The 20,060-nt window shown below is 40.0% G+C and overlaps 1 protein-coding gene across 1 annotated transcript; it reads right to left on the minus strand.

Moving 5' to 3' along the window:
* Positions 1-258: 258 nt before the first annotated feature.
* On the minus strand, positions 259-19,999 carry POP1 (POP1 homolog, ribonuclease P/MRP subunit). The gene is made up of 15 exons (XM_072330374.1): positions 19,736-19,999; positions 18,637-18,792; positions 17,613-17,788; positions 15,338-15,586; positions 14,534-14,621; positions 14,152-14,327; positions 13,400-13,650; positions 13,188-13,281; positions 12,334-12,445; positions 11,672-11,791; positions 5,933-6,048; positions 4,399-4,590; positions 3,837-3,991; positions 2,820-3,146; positions 259-2,068 (listed from the first exon to the last, which is right to left on the minus strand). The coding sequence occupies exons 1-15, from the start codon at positions 19,863-19,865 to the stop codon at positions 1,405-1,407; spliced, it is 3,006 nt and encodes a 1,001-aa protein (XP_072186475.1). The 5' UTR covers positions 19,866-19,999; the 3' UTR covers positions 259-1,404.
* Between the last annotated feature and the right edge of the window lie 61 nt (positions 20,000-20,060).

Raw genomic sequence — 20,060 nt, forward strand, 5'->3', positions numbered from 1 at the left:
CTGTAGGGGCTGGAAGGCACCTTCCAGAGATCGAGTCCAATCTCCCTGCTAAAGCAGACTCCACAGGCATAGGGAGGCATCCTTCAGGTCTTGAATATCTCCATTTAATCCAACAACGGCCCTAAAAATTAATAACTATGAAGTTAAGTTACACTAAATCCTCCACAAAACGTTCATTTATTCACCCAAGGATTTTTCAAGCAAAACTGTGGCTGTGGGGATTAAGTTACAGACTGATACTCAGGAAGACAAACGCGTCAACTGATCCATATTTAATTTATTACATCAACGAATCAAGCTGAATCGTTAAGATTCCTGAATCAAGAATAGATTACATTTTTATTTGTCGTCTCATTTTAGGTTAACGTTACCAACTGGTAAATATTTGTACCATGCTCATACTTAAATATAGTGCATCAATGTAAACTCGTTTTTAAGCTGCTTAACTCAAGAATGGCTAGAAGTTTAGGGTTACCGTTAACAAAAAAGAAAAGCACAGGAAGAAGCCCAACCAGCAACAAAAACCAAGTAACCACCCTTTCCCAATCAAATTCAATACCTTTCTCCCCATACTCATACATTTTATAGGTTACATGACTGCTTCAACATTCACAAAGCCTATAGCGAAATGAAGACAGCCTTGGTCCCAGCACACTCCATACAAAAATAATGTTACACAGAGGCAAAATATTCCCACTTACAACAGAAAATGTAAGCCGGCCCACCAAGAGCAATTTACATCCACAGAGCTTATTATCTTTCAAAAAGACAGTTTCCTCTCTCAGAATAGAGAGAAATTGATATGCTTTCCAATTTAAGAGCTTCAGTTGCTATAATTTTAAGATTATACAGCTGGACTATCATATATTTGCTTTTCATTTAAACACGGAGCTCGTCCACCAACATACCTTACCTGCAGTCTGTGCTAGAATTGTCTACTCAGTTCTATTCCACCATAGCCATACATTTTCAGACTCAAGGAACTGGTAAAAGCCACTTGCTATGTATATATACATGCACATGCAGGGCACATGCTTATATGTGAACAGTGATCTGGAAAGCTACGATTCATCAGCCACCTCATCAACAGATTTCTAAAACAAAAACCTGTAATTTTGTCTTTCAGAACTGTTTTATAGCACTGAGGTGAAACCCAGGCTTCTTAGAGATACAGTATGGTAACATGCATGTTACTGTCAGAAATCCTGCACAATGAGAACATCAGAAGTAATACCACGGTTAAGCATCAGTTATTCCCATTAACACTGCTACAAAGCTTTGCAATTCTTTCATATTCCTCAAGGCTCAGATACACTTCCTCAAATCAGAGGCCTAGCAGAAAGGCTATAGGAGACATAATACATACTTCGGTGTGTTTCGCATTCTACTGAACTCCAATGATATTTAAACCTCAATACTAAGTCTTGCAAATCTGTACTGTAAAGATGCTGGAGTTCTCAGCAAAACGAGCCCTTTTTTATCTGCTGGCTGGCTGTATAACATATAAAGCAACCCTGTCAAGCTAACAAAACCCAGCGCTTCTCCACAACCCGTAGCTAGTGAAAAATCCCCTCGAGTTACATATCCCAAGAGAGTTCTGGAGCAATGGGAAGTAACATCTGGGAGAGTGCCTGACCAAAGACCTAGAATGAGGTCTTTACATTCCTCGGTTGTTTCTTTCTCTGGATCACTGGGAGGGTTGCTTTCTTGAGCCTTCACATTATCTTCCTCTTTCTTCTTCCTCTTATTCTCTTTTAGCTTCTGTACCTTGTGCCTGAATACGTCACGATGTTTGGGTTCCTGAGGACCACAGAAGAGTCTGTCCTTGCTTAAACGTAGTAAGTCATCTTCTGTTGGGATGCAAATCATGGCATGTATTTCAGGGTTTCCCTTTCTCAAGAGAGATAAGTTGACCCATACCAGAGCCCTGGGGTAGCTCATCAAGATTGGCAAAAGGACATCTTCAGTCATTTCCTTTCCTCCAAGCCGAGAAACAAGGCGAGGTCGCCGATCTTTTCCAGAAGTGGGGTAGCACCAGGCTGATAACTGCATGAGTAATTTCTCACTCCTATTAAGAAGTTTTTAAAATAAACAAAAAAAGACAGTAATTAATAAGTAGTACAACAGAAATCCAGAAAGTCAACTATCTGAAAGAGCGTGATTAAAGAAGCCCTGGGACTTCCTGTAACCTTTCAAGCCGATGTCTCTATCAGCACAAGAAGAACAAGGGCAAGTGAACTTCATGCGTTAGGAGGCTACTTGTTCTGAAGGCAAGAATTTCACTCAGCTTGTTAAAGCTCGATCACAAAAGCTTTATAACCTTCAGTGACACAATTCAGTTCTGAACTGACAATATTTCTTCCCCTGATAACTGCATCAAAATGAAAGATCTGCATTCAGGCACTTTTTGAACAACGGTCGGCACCCGCATATTTTAGAATCTCCTGTATTCCGTTGTATCTTCTTTGCAGACCATCTGAGACAATGCATTAGAAAAGAGGACGTGTGCTGATATACACTGCACGTTTGAAATCACATATATGATCCTCGAAGCTCTACCCACCCAGAAGCAGACAGAGCACATCAACTCCAAGAAGGTGCTAAATTCAAGCCTGTCATATTTAAGACAATTCCTTACTTCACCTACTTATGGTGTTTGAGGAAAGTAGGACTCCCACTCAACAGCAAAACTACTTGATCTCCTCAACACTGTATTTCAATCAAATCTTTCTCTAATCAAAGCTGAGTCATTCCTTTTCCCAATTCAACTACTCCTAATAAAGAAATAACACCTCACGTGCTTATACCTTTTGACATACCTGAGAACAATAAAGTCACTTCTCATAGTTTCACTTCTCTCACCAAAATCTTGGGTGCCTGTATCACCCTCTGTCTTTATGGCATCTTCGGAGCTTACTTCCATGGTATTCTCTACCTCATCAGCCTCAGGGGAAGCTTCTCTCACCAATTCTGGTTTGGGGTCACATCCTTCAGTTGCGCAGTGCTCAGCATGTGGGGAAGGACACACAGATTCTTCTGAAGCTTTCATTCTTCCTTCCCAGCTCTTCACCAGCTGCCCCCAAGGACAGATGAAAGGGGACAGAGTGCCCAGTTTGACATAATTTGCCCTTTTTGCAGGTGGACGTCTAAATAATAAATCAAGTACGTAAAAAAATTTATATCCAGTGTTCTTCTTTCAAATTGGCACTTAGAAAGGCTAATTGCCTGCTTTGCCATGCTGCTCTAATAACGTTTTCTGTTTTTGTAAACAAGCATTTAAAACAATAAGTTAACTGTGCATTCAGTAACCTCACCAATAATTGTCAAGTTATACTTCTAGGCAATGCTGATATATTTCTGCTCACTATACCCTTTCAGCGATGCTGGATGCTACTGACACTATCACCATTTCCTCTGAAATTCTCCTCCTTGCTGTAGCTGGAAGAGCAACTGATCCCAGTTTGTTCAGAAGATGCTTCCAGATGCCCCAATAAGCATAGTATGGCAATGATTGTAATGAAAACAAAGGCAAACTTCTGCCTTCTCTCTAAGTAGATGAGAAGCTTGCCTGAAATTATTTCATTTTTACTTGGTCTTTTAATTGAGCTTCACTCCAGAAATAGAAGGTTTTAGTTAATTCATCTGACCTGATTAGCAAAACTTTTCTATTATGTACAGCTTCAATATATTTATTGGCATAAAACTTTAAAAAACAATAGTGAAAGACCTTCCTGAAGTCCAAGTTTAAATGAACACAGCAGATAACAAAGGGACTATCTTAAGCACCACTCTTGTTTTTTTCTTCCATTCTTGTAATTAATCAAAGTTAACGTTACCGTTTCAATCTGTCAAGAAGGCTGCTTTCCAGTTCTTTGGCAAATTGCATTCCTGCGGGGCAATCAGGGAAATCATTTGGAGTGTGAGGTATTCTTTGATACTCAGAATGTTTGGAAGCTTCTTGCAAGCCACCAACTCGTACACCTCGATATATCTGTAATAAAAATCAAGCCCCCCCCCCCCAAAAAAAAGCAACGTTTGTATGATTAGTAACTGGCACCAAATGATTTACCATTAGAGACATACGCTCTTAGAAACACAAGACCGAACAGGTATAACATCAGCTTTCTCTTCTTAGCCTCTTCTCTCATTACCTGCTTCTAACTGCCATAAGGGCAGGCACAGTTACACTCGAAAGAAGATACAGAAAGCTATCGTTTATTTATTTTTAAGATGTTAAGACCAAGACTGTCATCAACCAGTTCATACATCCTCTTTATGGCGGGATTTTGATACTGCGATGGCTTCATTACACAATGTGAAGTACACTTAAAATGGTATTTCAGACCAAATGGTGTCATTTGTAATATTTACTTGCCATTTTTAATGAATGTTACTTACAAAAGGAATCCAGAAAGCCATGCCCCAGCCCTTTGGGAGATAGATATCCCAGCCACTCCCCCATCCTGGTCGATCTTCTCCAGCCATTTTTCCTGGCTGTTGCACCAACAGTATAGGAATTTTAGATTCACAAGGACCCAAATCAAGCTGAGATCCAGGTACCAGTAACTGGGCTCTCATTCTGTTTAATTCCTAAGAAGGAAAATTTTCCGGTAAGTTAGTAACTTCTCCCCTCTTCCACCTATCCTTCCAAGATACGGACATGAGATAAACTTATAACTAGAACAAATAAATTAGTAACACTCTACACATATGAACTGACTTTCACTGAGACATGAAAAAAAACTATAGAAAAAGCACTTAAGAGTGCTTTAAATTCCACCCTTTAAATTTTCTTAGTGCTTGATGGAGGGAAGGTATTGAAACTCAAGTATGAAGATGTACAGTACAGATGAAGGAAAAGGGCAAGTATTCCAACTTGGTATTTATAGACCTGTGCACAAGACTAGACTGAGCACGTGCTTTCAAACAGACTGTTAATTCATGGGGAAAATCTGAACTATATCCAGAGAGATGAAAAGGGCATTTTGTTGTGAATCAGTTTCACAGAAAGCATGCTGGTAGCAAGGCTTAGTCAATCATCGCATGTTACATTTCACTGTACTGCATTAAAAATACATGTATGGGGGAAAAAAACAAAACAGCAACAACAAAACAACCAGCAGAACAGCAGACTGGAACTGTACGTGTCTCTTCATGTCTCTTTTGCACCAGCTGTTCTGTAAGCTAAACTGTGTATTTCACAACAACAGGAAGAACATATAAAGACTGTATTACTGTAAAATTGTGGAAGTATTCTGCTTTTTTACACTACGGCATACAGTTTGAAAGAGCATAAAACTAATTTGCATCAAGAGAATATTATAGAGAGATGTTTCTGCCGCACATTTTCTTTTTGATTACAATGGTGTCAAAAGTCTATCATCCCTGGTGGCTAAATCAGCTTATAGCCAGTATATTTGTGGTTTGTCCCTCCATTGCCAATGTAAATATCAAATTTCAGATCTGCAGAAGCGCACTTCAAACTGTCTACAAATCAAAGATGCCTACAATGACCACAACAGCGTACTGCAGTTCAGGACCAGAGGGATCTACTTTGTCTCATCTTTTTCTTGCCAGGAGAATCCACTTGGCTATGGAGGAGTAAATGGACAGAGCATCTCTGATGCACTTCATCCCTTTCAAGTGTTATATGAGACAAAGTGATGCAGGAAAATCCAATTTCAAATCTCTCAGAAAAATAAAACCACAATTATTTAGTTCAGCGGACAATCCAGAAAAGCTTTCTTTTAAATGGATATTAATAACTACTATAGAAGAATATCACATAAAGGCTACAGAACAGACACTTCAACTTAGTCGTGTGCTAGTACCACATTAGGGGACTGTTGCTCTTGCATTTATACAAGTTTCGGGATTTGCACTACATGGGCCATTAGCCATTTTCTCCATGACAATCCACCTCATCAGTTACCTGCTCTGAGATTTTATTTTCAGTGACGTTCTTACAGATGTCCTGGTCCCAGATAAAGCTGTGAGCACACTCAACGGGTACACCCTCCAGGTACAGCTGCCTAACTTTATCATTATCTACAAAAGAAGAGAACCTTCAAACAAAACTCGGATTTTCAAAACCCCCTAACGAGTACAACAAGCATACAGCTAAGAAAACAGACTGTTTAAAATGTCTGCAATATCTTACCTTAACATGCATTTTTTCCAGATACAAACCATGAGATAAACTGTTACTTTTAGAAGGATTAACCCGGCATTCTCACAGAGACAGATATTTCTTAGTACACATGGCATCACCTTTGGCAATGCAAGCTTTAATGCCACTTTTAATACTCTGGACTTTGACCCGTCAGGAAAAGTATGAAGTTCACCAACTTTGGCAAAAATCATAAAGAGCAACATTGCAAAGCCTGGAATAAGCCTCAACAAACTAAAAGGAGAAATAAAGATGACCTTTACAAAATGTACATACAGGAAATACTTCTAAAAGGTATGACTCCCATGTGATGTTCATTTAGCACTAGCTTCCCACTCTCTGGATTTTCTTCAGGCTTTGCACTACAAGGAAGACCATGTATGGCAGATGTCTACACAGTCCAACAATTGTGTGCTTACTGAACATGAATAAGACTTTTAGCTTTAAAACTCCTCAATGGGGTATTAAAACTAATTCTGCTTCAACTCCCCAATTCAAATGAAATAAGGAAAACGTATACCTACCTTTTGTACTCCGTGGATTAAAAGCATTCAGCATTCAGTACCCAGCATGCAATGCATATCAATCCGTATTTTAAGTAAAATAAACGTTACCAATTAAAATAACCCACAATGAAGCTGTTAATATTTCTACAGTTAAAACTTACAGGGACTGCTTTGTCATCTAAATGCTTGTTTTTAAATAACTTAAATCTTTTGAATGACAAAATTCAGATAATTTTTTTCCTGTTAACGTGGACAAAGGATTTCAGTACAGAAGATATGGATTACTAAGTTGTCCTAACAATAGGATAGGTACTGCCAAACATAATTGCAATAACTATGTAATCATCTGTAAATGATTGTAAATCATTTGTAAATGATTTAAAGTTGTCCATCCTACTATGAGCTGAAAAATCCTCAGGAACATTAAACATAGCAGCATTCCTGAGTTTGATAGTGCTATTAAGGTGACACTTGCTAAGCACTCGTGCTTAAATAACACACATTCCTAAGTACTGCTATGCTGCAGATCATGAGTACTCTTCCTCCACTTAAAAGAGCCCTTTAATGTCTGTCTCTTTCCATTCCCACAGCCCACCCAATGTTCTCCTCACTACCCTAAAGTCTCTAACTTTGTACGTTGCTTTTCTTTCATCCCCAGTCAACATGGAGATTTTACCTCTCTACAAAACATACTGTAATTCAAACTTTTCCCCCATTTTCTTTAGTTCACATTCAAAGAATGCTGGGGAAATAAACCTACTGATGAGTAAGTTGCTAATGATGCAGCAAATAAGATGCTACAACTACTGCAGGAAACACTAAGCACACAAACTACTGTGCCTATTACTAAGCACACAAAAGTCAGCAACAGCCATTGTAGTACCTACTTCCATTGATGCCAATAGCTGGTGCTCAGGAAACACAGGGAAAGAAAGGAAGGTTTCATTCTGTTTCCAACTGTTGTTCTGAGATTATCTCAGCAGTCTTAGAAGACAGGTCTAAGACTAAGAGTGCATCTATTTGGATTTTTCCCATCCCTCCGTGAGGAGCAGCAGTAGCAGAAGCAGAAACATAAGCACCGTTAAGGAGTAGTTTCAGAGCATGTATGTAGGTGGTATCCAGAGAGCCAGCGTATAAGGCCAGATATGTAAAGCTCTGCAAGAATATGTTTACTGGCAAAGTCCCTGGCTCCGTGTTTGCAGAAGAAACTTTAGTTCACCTGTCTTTCATGATGCATTCTCCTCTGCATTTCATTCACTGACTGTCTAGAGGTTAAAGGGACCCCATTGAGCAGCAATCTGTGCTAAGACAGTAGCAGCAAACCAAATACCAGAAGAGTATTTAAAAAGGAGAGAAGACTAACGCTAGTTTGCAACTGTATAACCACTGACCACTTACTCAGAGGCTTGATTTCCAGAAGGTATAAATTGGATGAAAAGGGAGTAAAAAGTGATTTACTCATAAAATCTCTATCTTGTAGCCTAAAGAAATTAGGATGGTCCTCTGCACTTAAACTCCATCAGCACATGTCCTTTACACACTCAACCCACGCATATGCATTCAGGTGTATGATTAAGTGGGATGGACCGAAATTTCCTTTGATTTGATAAATCATCATCTACAGGGGGAAAAAGTACACAAATGTAGCTTACAATGTTTTGAGAAAAAAAAACAAGGAGGACAGAAGAAATAGACAGATGCTCATCATTTCACAGATTTCATGTATGACAACACGTGGGCTAAGAAGCTGTAACTTACCTATACCATTTGCACATTTGACATATAATGCATCTTCAAACAGTAGACGTATGTTAAGAAAAGCAATTAGCTTTTACATAACATTAAATAACAAGAGAGATTAAAACAAATATGGAATCTGCTAAGATAAGCAGTACCATTTCAAATTTAATATTAATACCAATAGCATTTAAATATCCAAGAAACAAAAAGGGAAAAAAACATTAAATACAACAAAGATGAATGACTAGTAACATTACTCACATAAAGATCATCTCACTGTATTACCAGGACTGAGTAAGGTTACATTAAAACCAACACTCAGAACGTTTATGTAATTCTAATGCTCATAAAATTATTTGCTCAAGGGGAAAACTAAAACCAACTCAGTGGAATTACAGACCTCATCTTCCATTGAGGGATCAACTATCTAGAAGAGAAACATAACTTTCTTTGTGGGTGTTACTGTGGAAACATTGGTAGTACTGTTGCTGTACTAATATATACAATTTGCCAATATTGAATTCCTTCTTTGTTTTGCTAAACAAACTGCCCTTCATACATTTGAAGAGTTCCTTTCCTGGGTACCTACTGGGCAAAAGAACCAAAGGATCAAGGACAGAACTGGATGGAAAAAATGCTGGTAAAACTGCTAAACTGAACTAGAATAACCTTTGGTAATGCATCGCTTTTGATGGAATTCTTGCTGGATACTCCAGTAACATTAACATCAAGCATGGACAAAAGCATGGACAAAAACAGAGTTCTATGGAAGAGTGCAACACTCAGATCAGTGTGCAGTATTGTCATTCCAAACATGTTTGGCTTACAGTCTTCACCCAGCGTTGATCTTTTTGCACAGAATGACCTTCAATAGATTCTCCTCCATTTATTTAATGGATTTTTGAACTCCTGCAAAACTTCCAGGCAATCAAGTAGGTTGACAGGAAAAAAATACAGTTGATTTATAGAGGCAGTGAAAAGTGCAATAAGATCACATGCTCTAACAAGATCACAACCTAAGCTACACATAATTCCTTGTCCTGAAATGGAATACAGTGGGAAGAAATTGTAATGTTTGCATAGAGGGAACAGACTGGATTATATATTTAATCTGCCTTTTGTATGCATTTCACACAATAACTGATTATGTCTGAGCTTCTTTTTATTAATACTGATGCAATTTTTCTTTAAAAAAATAACAACCAATCAAATGCAACTGAAAGCTTTCCCAAGCCTTGAAAATTGCATAAGTATTTGAATGCAATATGGATTGATTTTCTAGAAGCACTGAAAAAAAAAAAGTAATTTCTCTCATCTACTTGAACAAATAAGCCTATTAAGGCAGGATACAGCACTGGTCGTAGCTGTCACATAGTCAATTACAAAATTCAGATAGGAACAACAGGCTTTGGAGGGCAGTAATAGCTTCCCTCTTCAACTTACACCTAGGAAAATCAATGAGGCAGAGAGAAGAGTGGCAGTTACACCTCAATTCTAAGGTTCCTAGATAAGAAACTACCATGCTGTAAGATTTCCTCACTATATAATGTAATAGGTACACAGGAGATTCTGAATAATCTTCTGAGTCTTCCCACACAGTATTAAGAAGTCACTCAGGTGGGAAATTACCTCCTTACTGCTCCTAGTAGAGCAACTATTCTTTTCTACTCTCTTCCCACAATGCCCTTTTTATCTTGTTAGAAGGAAGTTGTATTATCCTTCACTCTCCTGCCTACTTCTAACTGATCTGGCAGCACTGTATTTGTGCAACAACAAGTCCTTTAGTAGAACCTAAATTAGAAGGCATCGTATGCAGTTTACTTTTTCTTGCTTGCTGATCAAGGACTTTCTCCCTCACCTGAAGAGAAGTCAGATACAGTATTAATTTTATGATGAAAGAAAAAACAAAACAAAACACCCACTCTGAAAAGAACCAGAAAGCAAAACCAGTTTAGCTTTTCTGACTGTGGTTTACAAGATTTCTTGCAAGTTGAAGGATAACCCCAAACAGAAAGACTTGGAGATGGCCATTTCTAACCAGTCAAAATAAAAATGGTGTAAGTGCCTTCTTCCTTTTGACTCCCTGTCACACATTATTACCTCTCTATCACAGCCCTCCATTCTGAGGGACCATCTTTGCCAGCGGGAGAAAAACTACTACATGGCATTTCCAATGCTTAGAAGACTTCAGCTCATCGCGCCTTCTTGAACATATTCTCACAGACACGACAAGCAGAATGAATGGTGACAAATTACTTGTTTTGATTGCTAACTCCTTTACCAGTTCAAACCAGTCTCTGCAAACAAGTGCTATATAGCTCACCTTACTCCTCAGCAGGAAGGAACCAAAGCAGGGGTCGCATATGCAGCAACATTTCCAACATGAACATTAATGATGAGAAAGTAACTGCTCAGAAATTATAATAAACAGGACAAAAGCTGTTCCACATACAAGGGTTGGAATAGGAAGTTATAAGAAAGTCTGAATAGGACGACTTGGTAAGATAGCAACTAAAATCAGTGCTCAACTTGGTTTAAACAAAAGCTAAGGCTGCATTATTCTAGTATCTTGGAAACACACGATCAAATAAACTTATCTTCTCGTTTGCTAGCAAGCTATTACTTTTCTCATACTACCTTAGGCAGCCTGTGTCCAGTGAACCTAAATGTAAACTCAAACACTACATTGTGCAGAAATCCCATTTTACCTGTTCTTGCATATTTTTCAAGGAAGTTCAAATCCAACTGATCGCGTATTTTGCACTGAAATGAAAGTCTACCAAGTCACTCATGTATCTCCTAGCAATCTCAAATGCTAATTTTGCATTTACCTACAGTGAAATTGCAACATTCAAATACTATAAACCAAACTCTAATGCTGTTTTTGGAGAGAAAAACAGCACCTGGAAGACTAAATACCAAACAGAAAGTTACTGAGTAGCTTTTAGCACCTGGTTGGCCTTGCCAGGATTCGAACCTGGATCATCTGTATGGTCAGACAGAGGCTTCCACTGAGCACAAGACCAGCTATGGTGCATGTCCCTCCCTCACAACTGCTGTTCTAAAACACTGTTTCTGTTACAACAAGGTATGTAGAAAGAAAGAGGAAACTTCTGAAATCTAATGCTAGAAGAAAACAAGCAGAAAAAAAAACAATCAGTGGAAAAGGACAGTAAATGAAAACAAGAGCACAGAGAAACTGAATTTCATGCCTTTGGCAGTTCCATTCAAGCACAGTGTAAACAAGGCATTTTACCTTGGTATTTTTCTGGATCTGGCATGGCTTTTGTCTTCTTTTTTGGCAGATTTACTCGAGGATCTCCAACAGTGAGGCCCAGTATTGTACCTGGTGGCATTTCTGATGGCGAACTTATCCCTTTAAAAATACACAAATGAACAGTGCCATAAAATCACCAATAAAACAGATTCTTTTTTCTGCACTGTTATTCTGTACTTTTTTGCCAGAGTAGCAATTCAGAGTATTCAATTTAGCATGTTTTGAAAACTCATCAACGCTTGTTAAAGGAAATTATAAAACATCTTCAAAAGTTTTACCTTATCTCAGCTTAACCACCTCATACTGGATAGCTTGATTATAGTTTGAGATTTATCAGTCAGCTCCTTACCTGTTTCAGTGCTAGAAGTGAAATGTTTATGAAGACTAGAAACAAAATGAAATGTATCTGTTAAGAGTTTGGCCTTCAAGAAGGACTAAAGTTCCATTAAAAAAATAAGAAGTAATGTTTCTCAAATCTTTGACATGCCACAGTAATTACTTAAGTATACGCTCAATGCATCACACTCTTGATCAAACACAAGTGATGCCTTACCAAACTGAAGCCAACTTGGTTGCATGCCAGTTTTGACCACTAAAATTTAAGTCTCCCTTTCCTCCCCTATTTGTCCATGCCCAAATACCTGCTAAGAGCTCAAAAATAGCAGTTTGTCGATGATGAAGAGATATTTTTTCAGAGTCCTTGCAGTTTTCTACCCACCAGTTATTCAGTTTCGACTCCGAATCCACCACCTCCTGGAAAACAACATCATCTAATTAAGTCAAGTAGTAATTCAGTAACTTCTAATCAGTATGAATTCAGTCTGTTCGCCTTAATCACCATGGTCGCTTCCTTCAAGTTTCAAATCAAAGCCATTTTTTCCTGATGAAGCTTACTCCTATATTTCACTTTATGGTACTCTCCAATAAGCATATTCAGTTTGTATTCCACAAGCACTCCACAATTCTTCCTCACTCTGTAGTCAGTGACTTCTTACAGAAAACCAGAGATTTCACGGCCTCCTCAAGTTTGCTGCAAGAGACACATGAATAATCCCACACCCATCAAAACTACAGTGATGTTATATGCTGAGAGGTGGACAAAATACTTAATTCTGGACAAAGTATGTATTTGATTTAAAACATAAATGTATTCTATACCTTTTATGTCTTGCCCTATAGGGAGGCCTCTAGCCTGTTGAATGAGAAATATAATCTATGGTTTGTCAAAAAGAGTATAGATTATTTTGGACCTCTCAACACAATACATCACTGTAGCAAAACCTTTACAGCCTTCTCAGTAGCACCACAGCTTCCTTTTCTTTCTACCCATACCAGAAATCCAGATACAAACCCTTCCTGAGGTCAGCTAACAGAAATATACAGGTTAACCTTTCATTATAAATACACCTAATGTTTCTTTCTAGCAAGAAGAAGTTTACATGCTCTAGAACCCTTATATTAATTACAGTAATATCCAACAGGATATTGTCCTTACTGTTTGGATAGAAGCAGCTTTCAGGGTCTCTGTAAGGACAGAGTGTGATAATGGGCCAATCAGTCGATACCTGAGAATCTCCATAGTTAGATCGCTGAAAGAGAGGGAAGTTTCAGGTGAGCGTACAATCATATAGCAGTTTTCTGTCATGCTATGATGCAGCTACATTAACAAGTTAAGGGTCACAGTTTCTAACTCTACTATGAACAAACCTGATCACAATGCCAGTCGTTTGTGAGACCCAGGAGTAGGACTGGAATGGATCTCTAGTGCCATCGCCAATTATTTTCTTCACTGGCACAGCTTTATCTCCTTCTTTGTCCTCCTTCTTTCTTTTTTTGCCAAGGTTCTGAACAACATCCATTTGTTTTTCCTCTTGATTTAACATTGTAATTGGTTCAGGAATACAGACCTCCTCAGGCTCTGAACACTGGAAAATTGCTTTCAACTCATTCAGTATGTCCTAAAGAAAAGTGAGAAGTTTGGATTAAGAGAGTAAGCAGTCCAGTTTTATGAGTTAAATTCTAGTGGTTCTGTTTTCCAATATGGATTATACGGAATGATCTTCATTCTGTTTAAGTCCATGGAGAGCACTGTTACATGCTGAAAGTAATACTGTTGACAGGAATTTATTGTCACTTAAATAAATAAAAGAAAAAAGAACGCTGGTAATTTAAGTTCAGATCATGACTGCTTGTGATGACAGGGACCAAACAGCTTGTCGTGGGAAGGAAGCAAAACAGACACCAACATATTGTGAACAAATCCCTCAAAAAGTGGAAGTAGAAAATTTTTAACAAGCTCACACAAAATGCATCAAGTTGCATGGACATTCTGTACAATTTCTGTAAGTACAAGATGCAGACAAATACAGTCAGTGTGGAAACCTTTCAGAAGGTATCCACAGCATAAGAAACAGACAATGCATGAAAAAATTCGAGTTCAACTCTAAAAAACAGGATACCTGTTTGAGAGCTGGATGCATCCAGATCCATAACTGTCTGTTTTCAGACCCAGACCTCGGTTTCCAAATAAACGTAACAGGACCAAGCATGTCCTCAGGATAGCGATCTGCTCGGTAAAGATTCAAGGAACCCTGGAATCTTCCAGACAGGCAACTGGCTGCTCCAAATGTTAGTCCTGAAGTAGAAGATGCTTATTGAAAAGCAAAGTAACTTCTTGTTTAAGAAACAGAAAAAAGTTTAAGAGCCATTCCCACCATGGCACAGCAGCATGGGGTGAGCCACAGTACAAGCCGTCCCGGTTCACATGCATCCTGCAGGCTGGACATGTCTGCTTTAGCCTATTCAAAAACTTAGCCTTATTTCAAACTAGTTAAATCTTACCTGCATCAACGCTACACATTCGAGCAAGCTGTTTCAGAAGCTCGTTCTCTTTACCAGTCAACTCCAGGCAACAATAATATGATAAATCCTGAAACAAAAGGACAGTGGAAAAGTGAGAACTCTTGAAAATGAACCTGGAAAGAACCTTTAAGGGTCATCTGGTCCAAATCCCCTGCAGTGAGCAGGGAGACCTATAGCTAGATTAGGTGCTCAGAGCCCCGTTCAGCCTGACCTTGAGTGTTCCCAAGGATGAGGCATTCATCACCTCTCTGGGCAACCCGTTCCACTGCCTCACCACCCTTACTGCAAGAAACTTCTTCCGTAGGATGCCCAACCTAAATCTCCTCTCCTTTAGTTTGAAACCATTTCCCCTTGTCCTGTCACAGCAGACCCTGTTGAAGAATCTGCCCCCTTCCTTTTTTATAGCCCTCCTTTAAATGTTGAAATGCAGCTCTCAGGTCTACCCAGAACCTTCTCCAGGCTGAACAGCCCCACTCTCTCAGCCTGTCTTCATAGTGAAAATATTCCACCCCTTGGATCATTTTTGTGGCCCTCCTCTGGATGCTCTCAAACAGGTCTATGTCTCTTCTGTACTGACACTCCACATCTGGATACAGTACTCCAGGTGAGATCTCACCAGCACAGAGTACAGGGGCAAGATCACCTCCCTTGCCCTGCATTCATAGCTAGCACTTATTAGCAGCTGATACAACATTGCTTCAAAGAGGCAGAAACATTGTTTAGAACTGAAAAGGCGATAAACTTCACCTCGGCAAAAGAATAAGGAAAATTCAAATGTGATACCTGAAGAAGGCAGTGATTTGTCATGGCTCGGTAACAAGCCCTGTAGCACTTCTCTGTAGGGCTGTTTCCTAAACAGTATCCCCATTTCTTTACCATATGAAATCTCTTTGCATGCCAAATATGTGTTTCCAGCCAAATATTTTTCCTTTGCCTGTGATTAAACTCTGCTACCAAATTTATGTGGCGTCTTCTGGCTTTGCGGCATTTAGTCTTGGACTGTTCTTTTTTCTGATGTACAGCTTTCTCAGCCTGTTTTCAAAAGAGAAGACACTGAAGTAAATCTCAAAAGGAAAAGCTTCTGTTAAGGAAAAAGGTTAGCATACACAAGGATACGGGAAGTACTAGCATAATTTACACTATACTTTGCTGTTAGGTCTTCTGCACAACTTTACAATCTGGATTGAAGATAATAAACAGATGGAAAGAGTATATGCAAGTCCCATCCATGCAACTGCAGCAATGGTTAACTTGAACCCATAAACCAGAGCTCCCAGACATTAAGAAACCTATCAGTGAACCATAAAAACTGCTGCTTTCCTGTGTAAAGCTTTTGCTCAGCAGCATATTCATATCAACCAATGAACATGGCAACAAGAGAGACTGAAGATGTGAGCTCATACAGAAGCAGCATGTTCTCTAAGACAGGAAGGTAGGACCTAAAGATACTTAGGTGCCCCCGGTGGCGCACGGTGTTAGAACCGCCGCTTGCAACACTGGAGGCCTGGGGTTCGAATCCCCCCTGTGGTGCAAGTGGTAGAACTGCCGCTCTGCTACACTAGAGGGCTCGAATCCTGGGAGTTGGACTTGATGATCTCTAAGGTCCCTTCCAACTCGCACAATACTATGATACTATGATGATGATACTTACAGTCTCTACAGTGTGTAGAAGCCATTATGGCGATGTCAGACAAACTCCCTGATAAAGACCTGGTCAAGAATAGAATTACTAAGGGAGAATGGCAGAAGAGGAAGACTTGTCTCTCAAGGTTTGACTTGTCTTTTTGAGAAGCAGCAGAAAAAACACCAACTTCTTAGGATGCCCTTTATGGGCTCACCAAGAAATGGCTGAAAGAAGACCACTGGTTATAAGAATTAGAACAGAAGAACTAGAAGAATTAGAACTGGTTACAAGAATGAGAATGCTGGATCACTGCCGTGAGCAGAGTAAACATGGAAACAAGCCATGATGTAAAGAAAGATGTGCACAAAATAATATTGAAAGTTCCAAAGTCACAATCAGAATAATCATTCCACTATAGAGCAGCCAATATAAGCCACCAGGTAAATGGCACCCAAGTGTGCAGAAAGGCAATCAGAGACAAAGGGATGTGGTAATGTGGACAAGCTTGTGAAGAAGGAAGAGATAGCCCTGGTAAAATTTCGGATCAACAAAGTCATGTTCAAGGATCTAAGAAAAGGAAGAAAGCACAGCAGAACCAGAACAGTCAACTTTGAAGAAATAGACTTCAAGCACTGAAAATTAATGGGCAGAACCTATGAAAAAGGAAACAGCTCAGAAGACACAAAAGTTCTAAGAAAGCATGAAACAAAATACCCTCTGTAAGAACACAAACTTCAAAGAGAGAACTAAGGAGAGAGAACATGGTTGAAGGAAAACAGCAGAGCAGGGACAGTTGTAGCATCCCAAAAATCCAAGAACCATGCCAAATATCAAACAATCATCTCATAAATAAAACCCACTTGACCATATTTTTTTTTTAACACATAGAAATGCCACAGCAAGTAAGGAATAAGTAAATGTATAGGAGCATTCTAACTAAATGTTAAGACACTACTCCAAAATGAGCTTCATGATCAACCAGGAATGGTCCCAAGCTGCATGCAACCTGTCCACTACTCCACTGGTGCTGACCCTGTCTGAGCTACACTGTGTCAGTTATGAATAAGTTGTGCAAAGTCACAGCTCAAAGCAGTGGTGAGCTGCAAGATAGGCAGGTGTTACTGAGGATTCCCACATCACCTGATACCTTGATACACTACCCAAACAAATACTACTGCAGTAGGGGGTTTTATCATCATGACTCCAGTAACTTCAAGACATAGAACAACGATGAATCCAAGAGATTATTGACAATTACACTGAGATCTACTAAAATGCAGGTTTTGCATCCAAATGTCAGCCCAAGCTTGTCAGCCTTTGTATATAAGGAAGCTTTGCAGGCAAGCTCACCTGTGAACTGTAATAAATGTACAGCACCACACAATCGTTACGTCCACTATACACCTCATCAAATACTATAAAATGCACATATACCTCTTTTCTGGCAACCTCTTGCAGCCGCCTGGGTAGGCGCTTAATATTGTGACTCATAGCTCGCCTTCGCATGTGCCTGGGCAGAGTCTGGAACACTAGAGAGTTGGAAGACTTCTGCGCAACTGCTTTCAGCATGGCTTTAAGCTCAGCAGCACGAGCTTCAGCAAAGGTAGACACTGGAATGAAAAGAACTCCATCAGAGCATGGCAAATGGCAAAGATAAAAAAAGGGATAATGTACATATGTTAGTGAACTCCAGCAGAGTATTTCTAGTACACCAGTCTATTGACTTCATGAGATAAAACAAAAATACCCTCTACTGTCTATTACAGAAGTAATTTCTATTCTTCGAATACCCTGAAGCTCACCAATATGTTTAGGCAAATACTGAAAGCTGAGGTATAAGCAACAAGTTCTATTTGCACAAAGTACTTCTTTACTACGGCAGCCATGTTTTCATGTATTATTCAGACAGATGGAAAAACTTAATCATGGAAAAAAAAAAACAGGAAGCAACGATCAGTCTGCATACTGTTTTAAAATGATCAAATCAAGGAGTCAGAGGTTGATTTTGTTTAATGCTTATGGAAGTGTATTCATTATCATAGCACCACCATAATTTGAAAAACTAATTTGTCTCTTTGCTTTCCTAAACAAACGTTCTGTTAGAAGTTTCTTTCACTCACAACATGAGCATAAACAGTTCCACTGACTACATTGAAAACAGATGGTTGTCAATATTCATCTTACTGGTAAACCGAAACCCAAATGCATGCCCTCGTTATAAGGAGTGCAATTTTTCAACTCAGAAGTCTGAAAGGACTCACTGAACAACAGCTGATAATTCATTTCAGTAAACAAACTTTTCTGTATTTTGGAGAAAATCAGGAAAAACAGAAGACAATACACATGTTGACCACAACATCCGTTCTGACTTTTGCTATTGTGCAAAATCTGAGACAGACAACAAGCAACTTCTAGCAAGTTGCCCTGGAAACTCTGACCTTTTCTTATACATACACACCTGTTATGTATCTAGGCATTTCCTCTGAAGAATTCTGATGTTCTCCTTGCCATCCTCCTCTTCCTCTGCCTCTCGAGTCTCCTCGATTTTGTTCTTTCCTGTAGGGAGGCCCAGGTGACTGATGCAAAAATTTCTTCTGCTCAGAACGAACATCGCCTGAAGGGTTTAGAAACAAACACAGAGAGCAGAAATACAAAGTCATCCAGGAATGGATTCTAAGTATAGTTTTATTAAGATTGCATTGCACATCCCTCTAACTATAATTAACACATGTAACTGAGAAAAAAAGCTTCATTATCCTACAGCAAACCAGCAGCTGATTAATGATTTTATACATTTTGAAAATGGCACCCAATTCACATCTCCCATACTCCATCAAGCCCAAAGGGAAAGACCTGATAAAAACACACTACAAAGCATCTAAACAGGAGGGGGAGCAGCTGTTTACAAGGGTGGATAGTGATAGAACCAAGGGGAATGGTTTTAAACTGAGACAGGGGAGGTTTAGGTTAGAGATTAGGAGGAAGTTTTTCACACAGAGGGTGGTGATGCACTGGAACAGGTTGCCCAAGGAGGCTGTGGATGCCCCATCCCTGGAGGCATTCAAGGCCAGGTTGGATGTGGCTCGGGGCAGCCTGGTCTGGTGGTTGACGACCCCGCACATAGCAGGGGGGTTGAAACTGGGTGGTCATTGTGGTCCTTTTCAACCCAAGCTGTTATATGATTCTGTGATCAAAATCAGCCCATATGACTGCCATCAGCAGTGACACTGTTGTCTAGTCAGCAAAACTGTCCCCTCTTTCCCTTATTTTTTCCCCATAAGTTTAGCTATTTTTGTCCTTCTCTCTTCACTAAGTCACATGCATTTTTGTTGCAATAACAAACAGAGTAAGCACGGCACACACATGTTGGTGCAGTAAGTTACACTACATCGTTTGACACTGTCCCGCGTGACATCATGGACTCAAAAGAGGAGAAGAGTGGGATGTGATGGATGTCCCACTCAGTGGATAAGGAGCTGGCTGGGTGGGCGCACTCAGTGAGCTGCGACCAACGGCTCCACATCCATGTGGAGGCCGGAGGGGGATGTAGGCCGTACCTGGAGCCGAGCAGGCCCTGCTACTGCTGCCGCCGCCTCCGGGAAAGGACGCCGGCTCGGCCGGGAGCGTGACGCTGGCCGGCTGGTTCCTCATCTTCCTGGCCCGTTTCTTCTCCCTCGCCGTAGACATCTCGGCTGGGATACGGAACTCACGCGGTCCCTCCTACTGTCCCTCCGACGGGCCTAAAGCGCTGCAGAGCAGCCAGCCTCCTCCGGAACGCAGCTCCCCACCCCCCCCCCGCCACCTTCGCTACACGAGGCCTCCCGAACCCCCTATCGCGCATGCGCACAGCGCAGCCACAACCAGTAGGACTACATTGCCCAG

This window comes from Excalfactoria chinensis, chromosome 2 (assembly GCF_039878825.1).
Source record: "Excalfactoria chinensis isolate bCotChi1 chromosome 2, bCotChi1.hap2, whole genome shotgun sequence".
NCBI classification, from domain to species: domain Eukaryota; kingdom Metazoa; phylum Chordata; class Aves; order Galliformes; family Phasianidae; genus Excalfactoria; species Excalfactoria chinensis.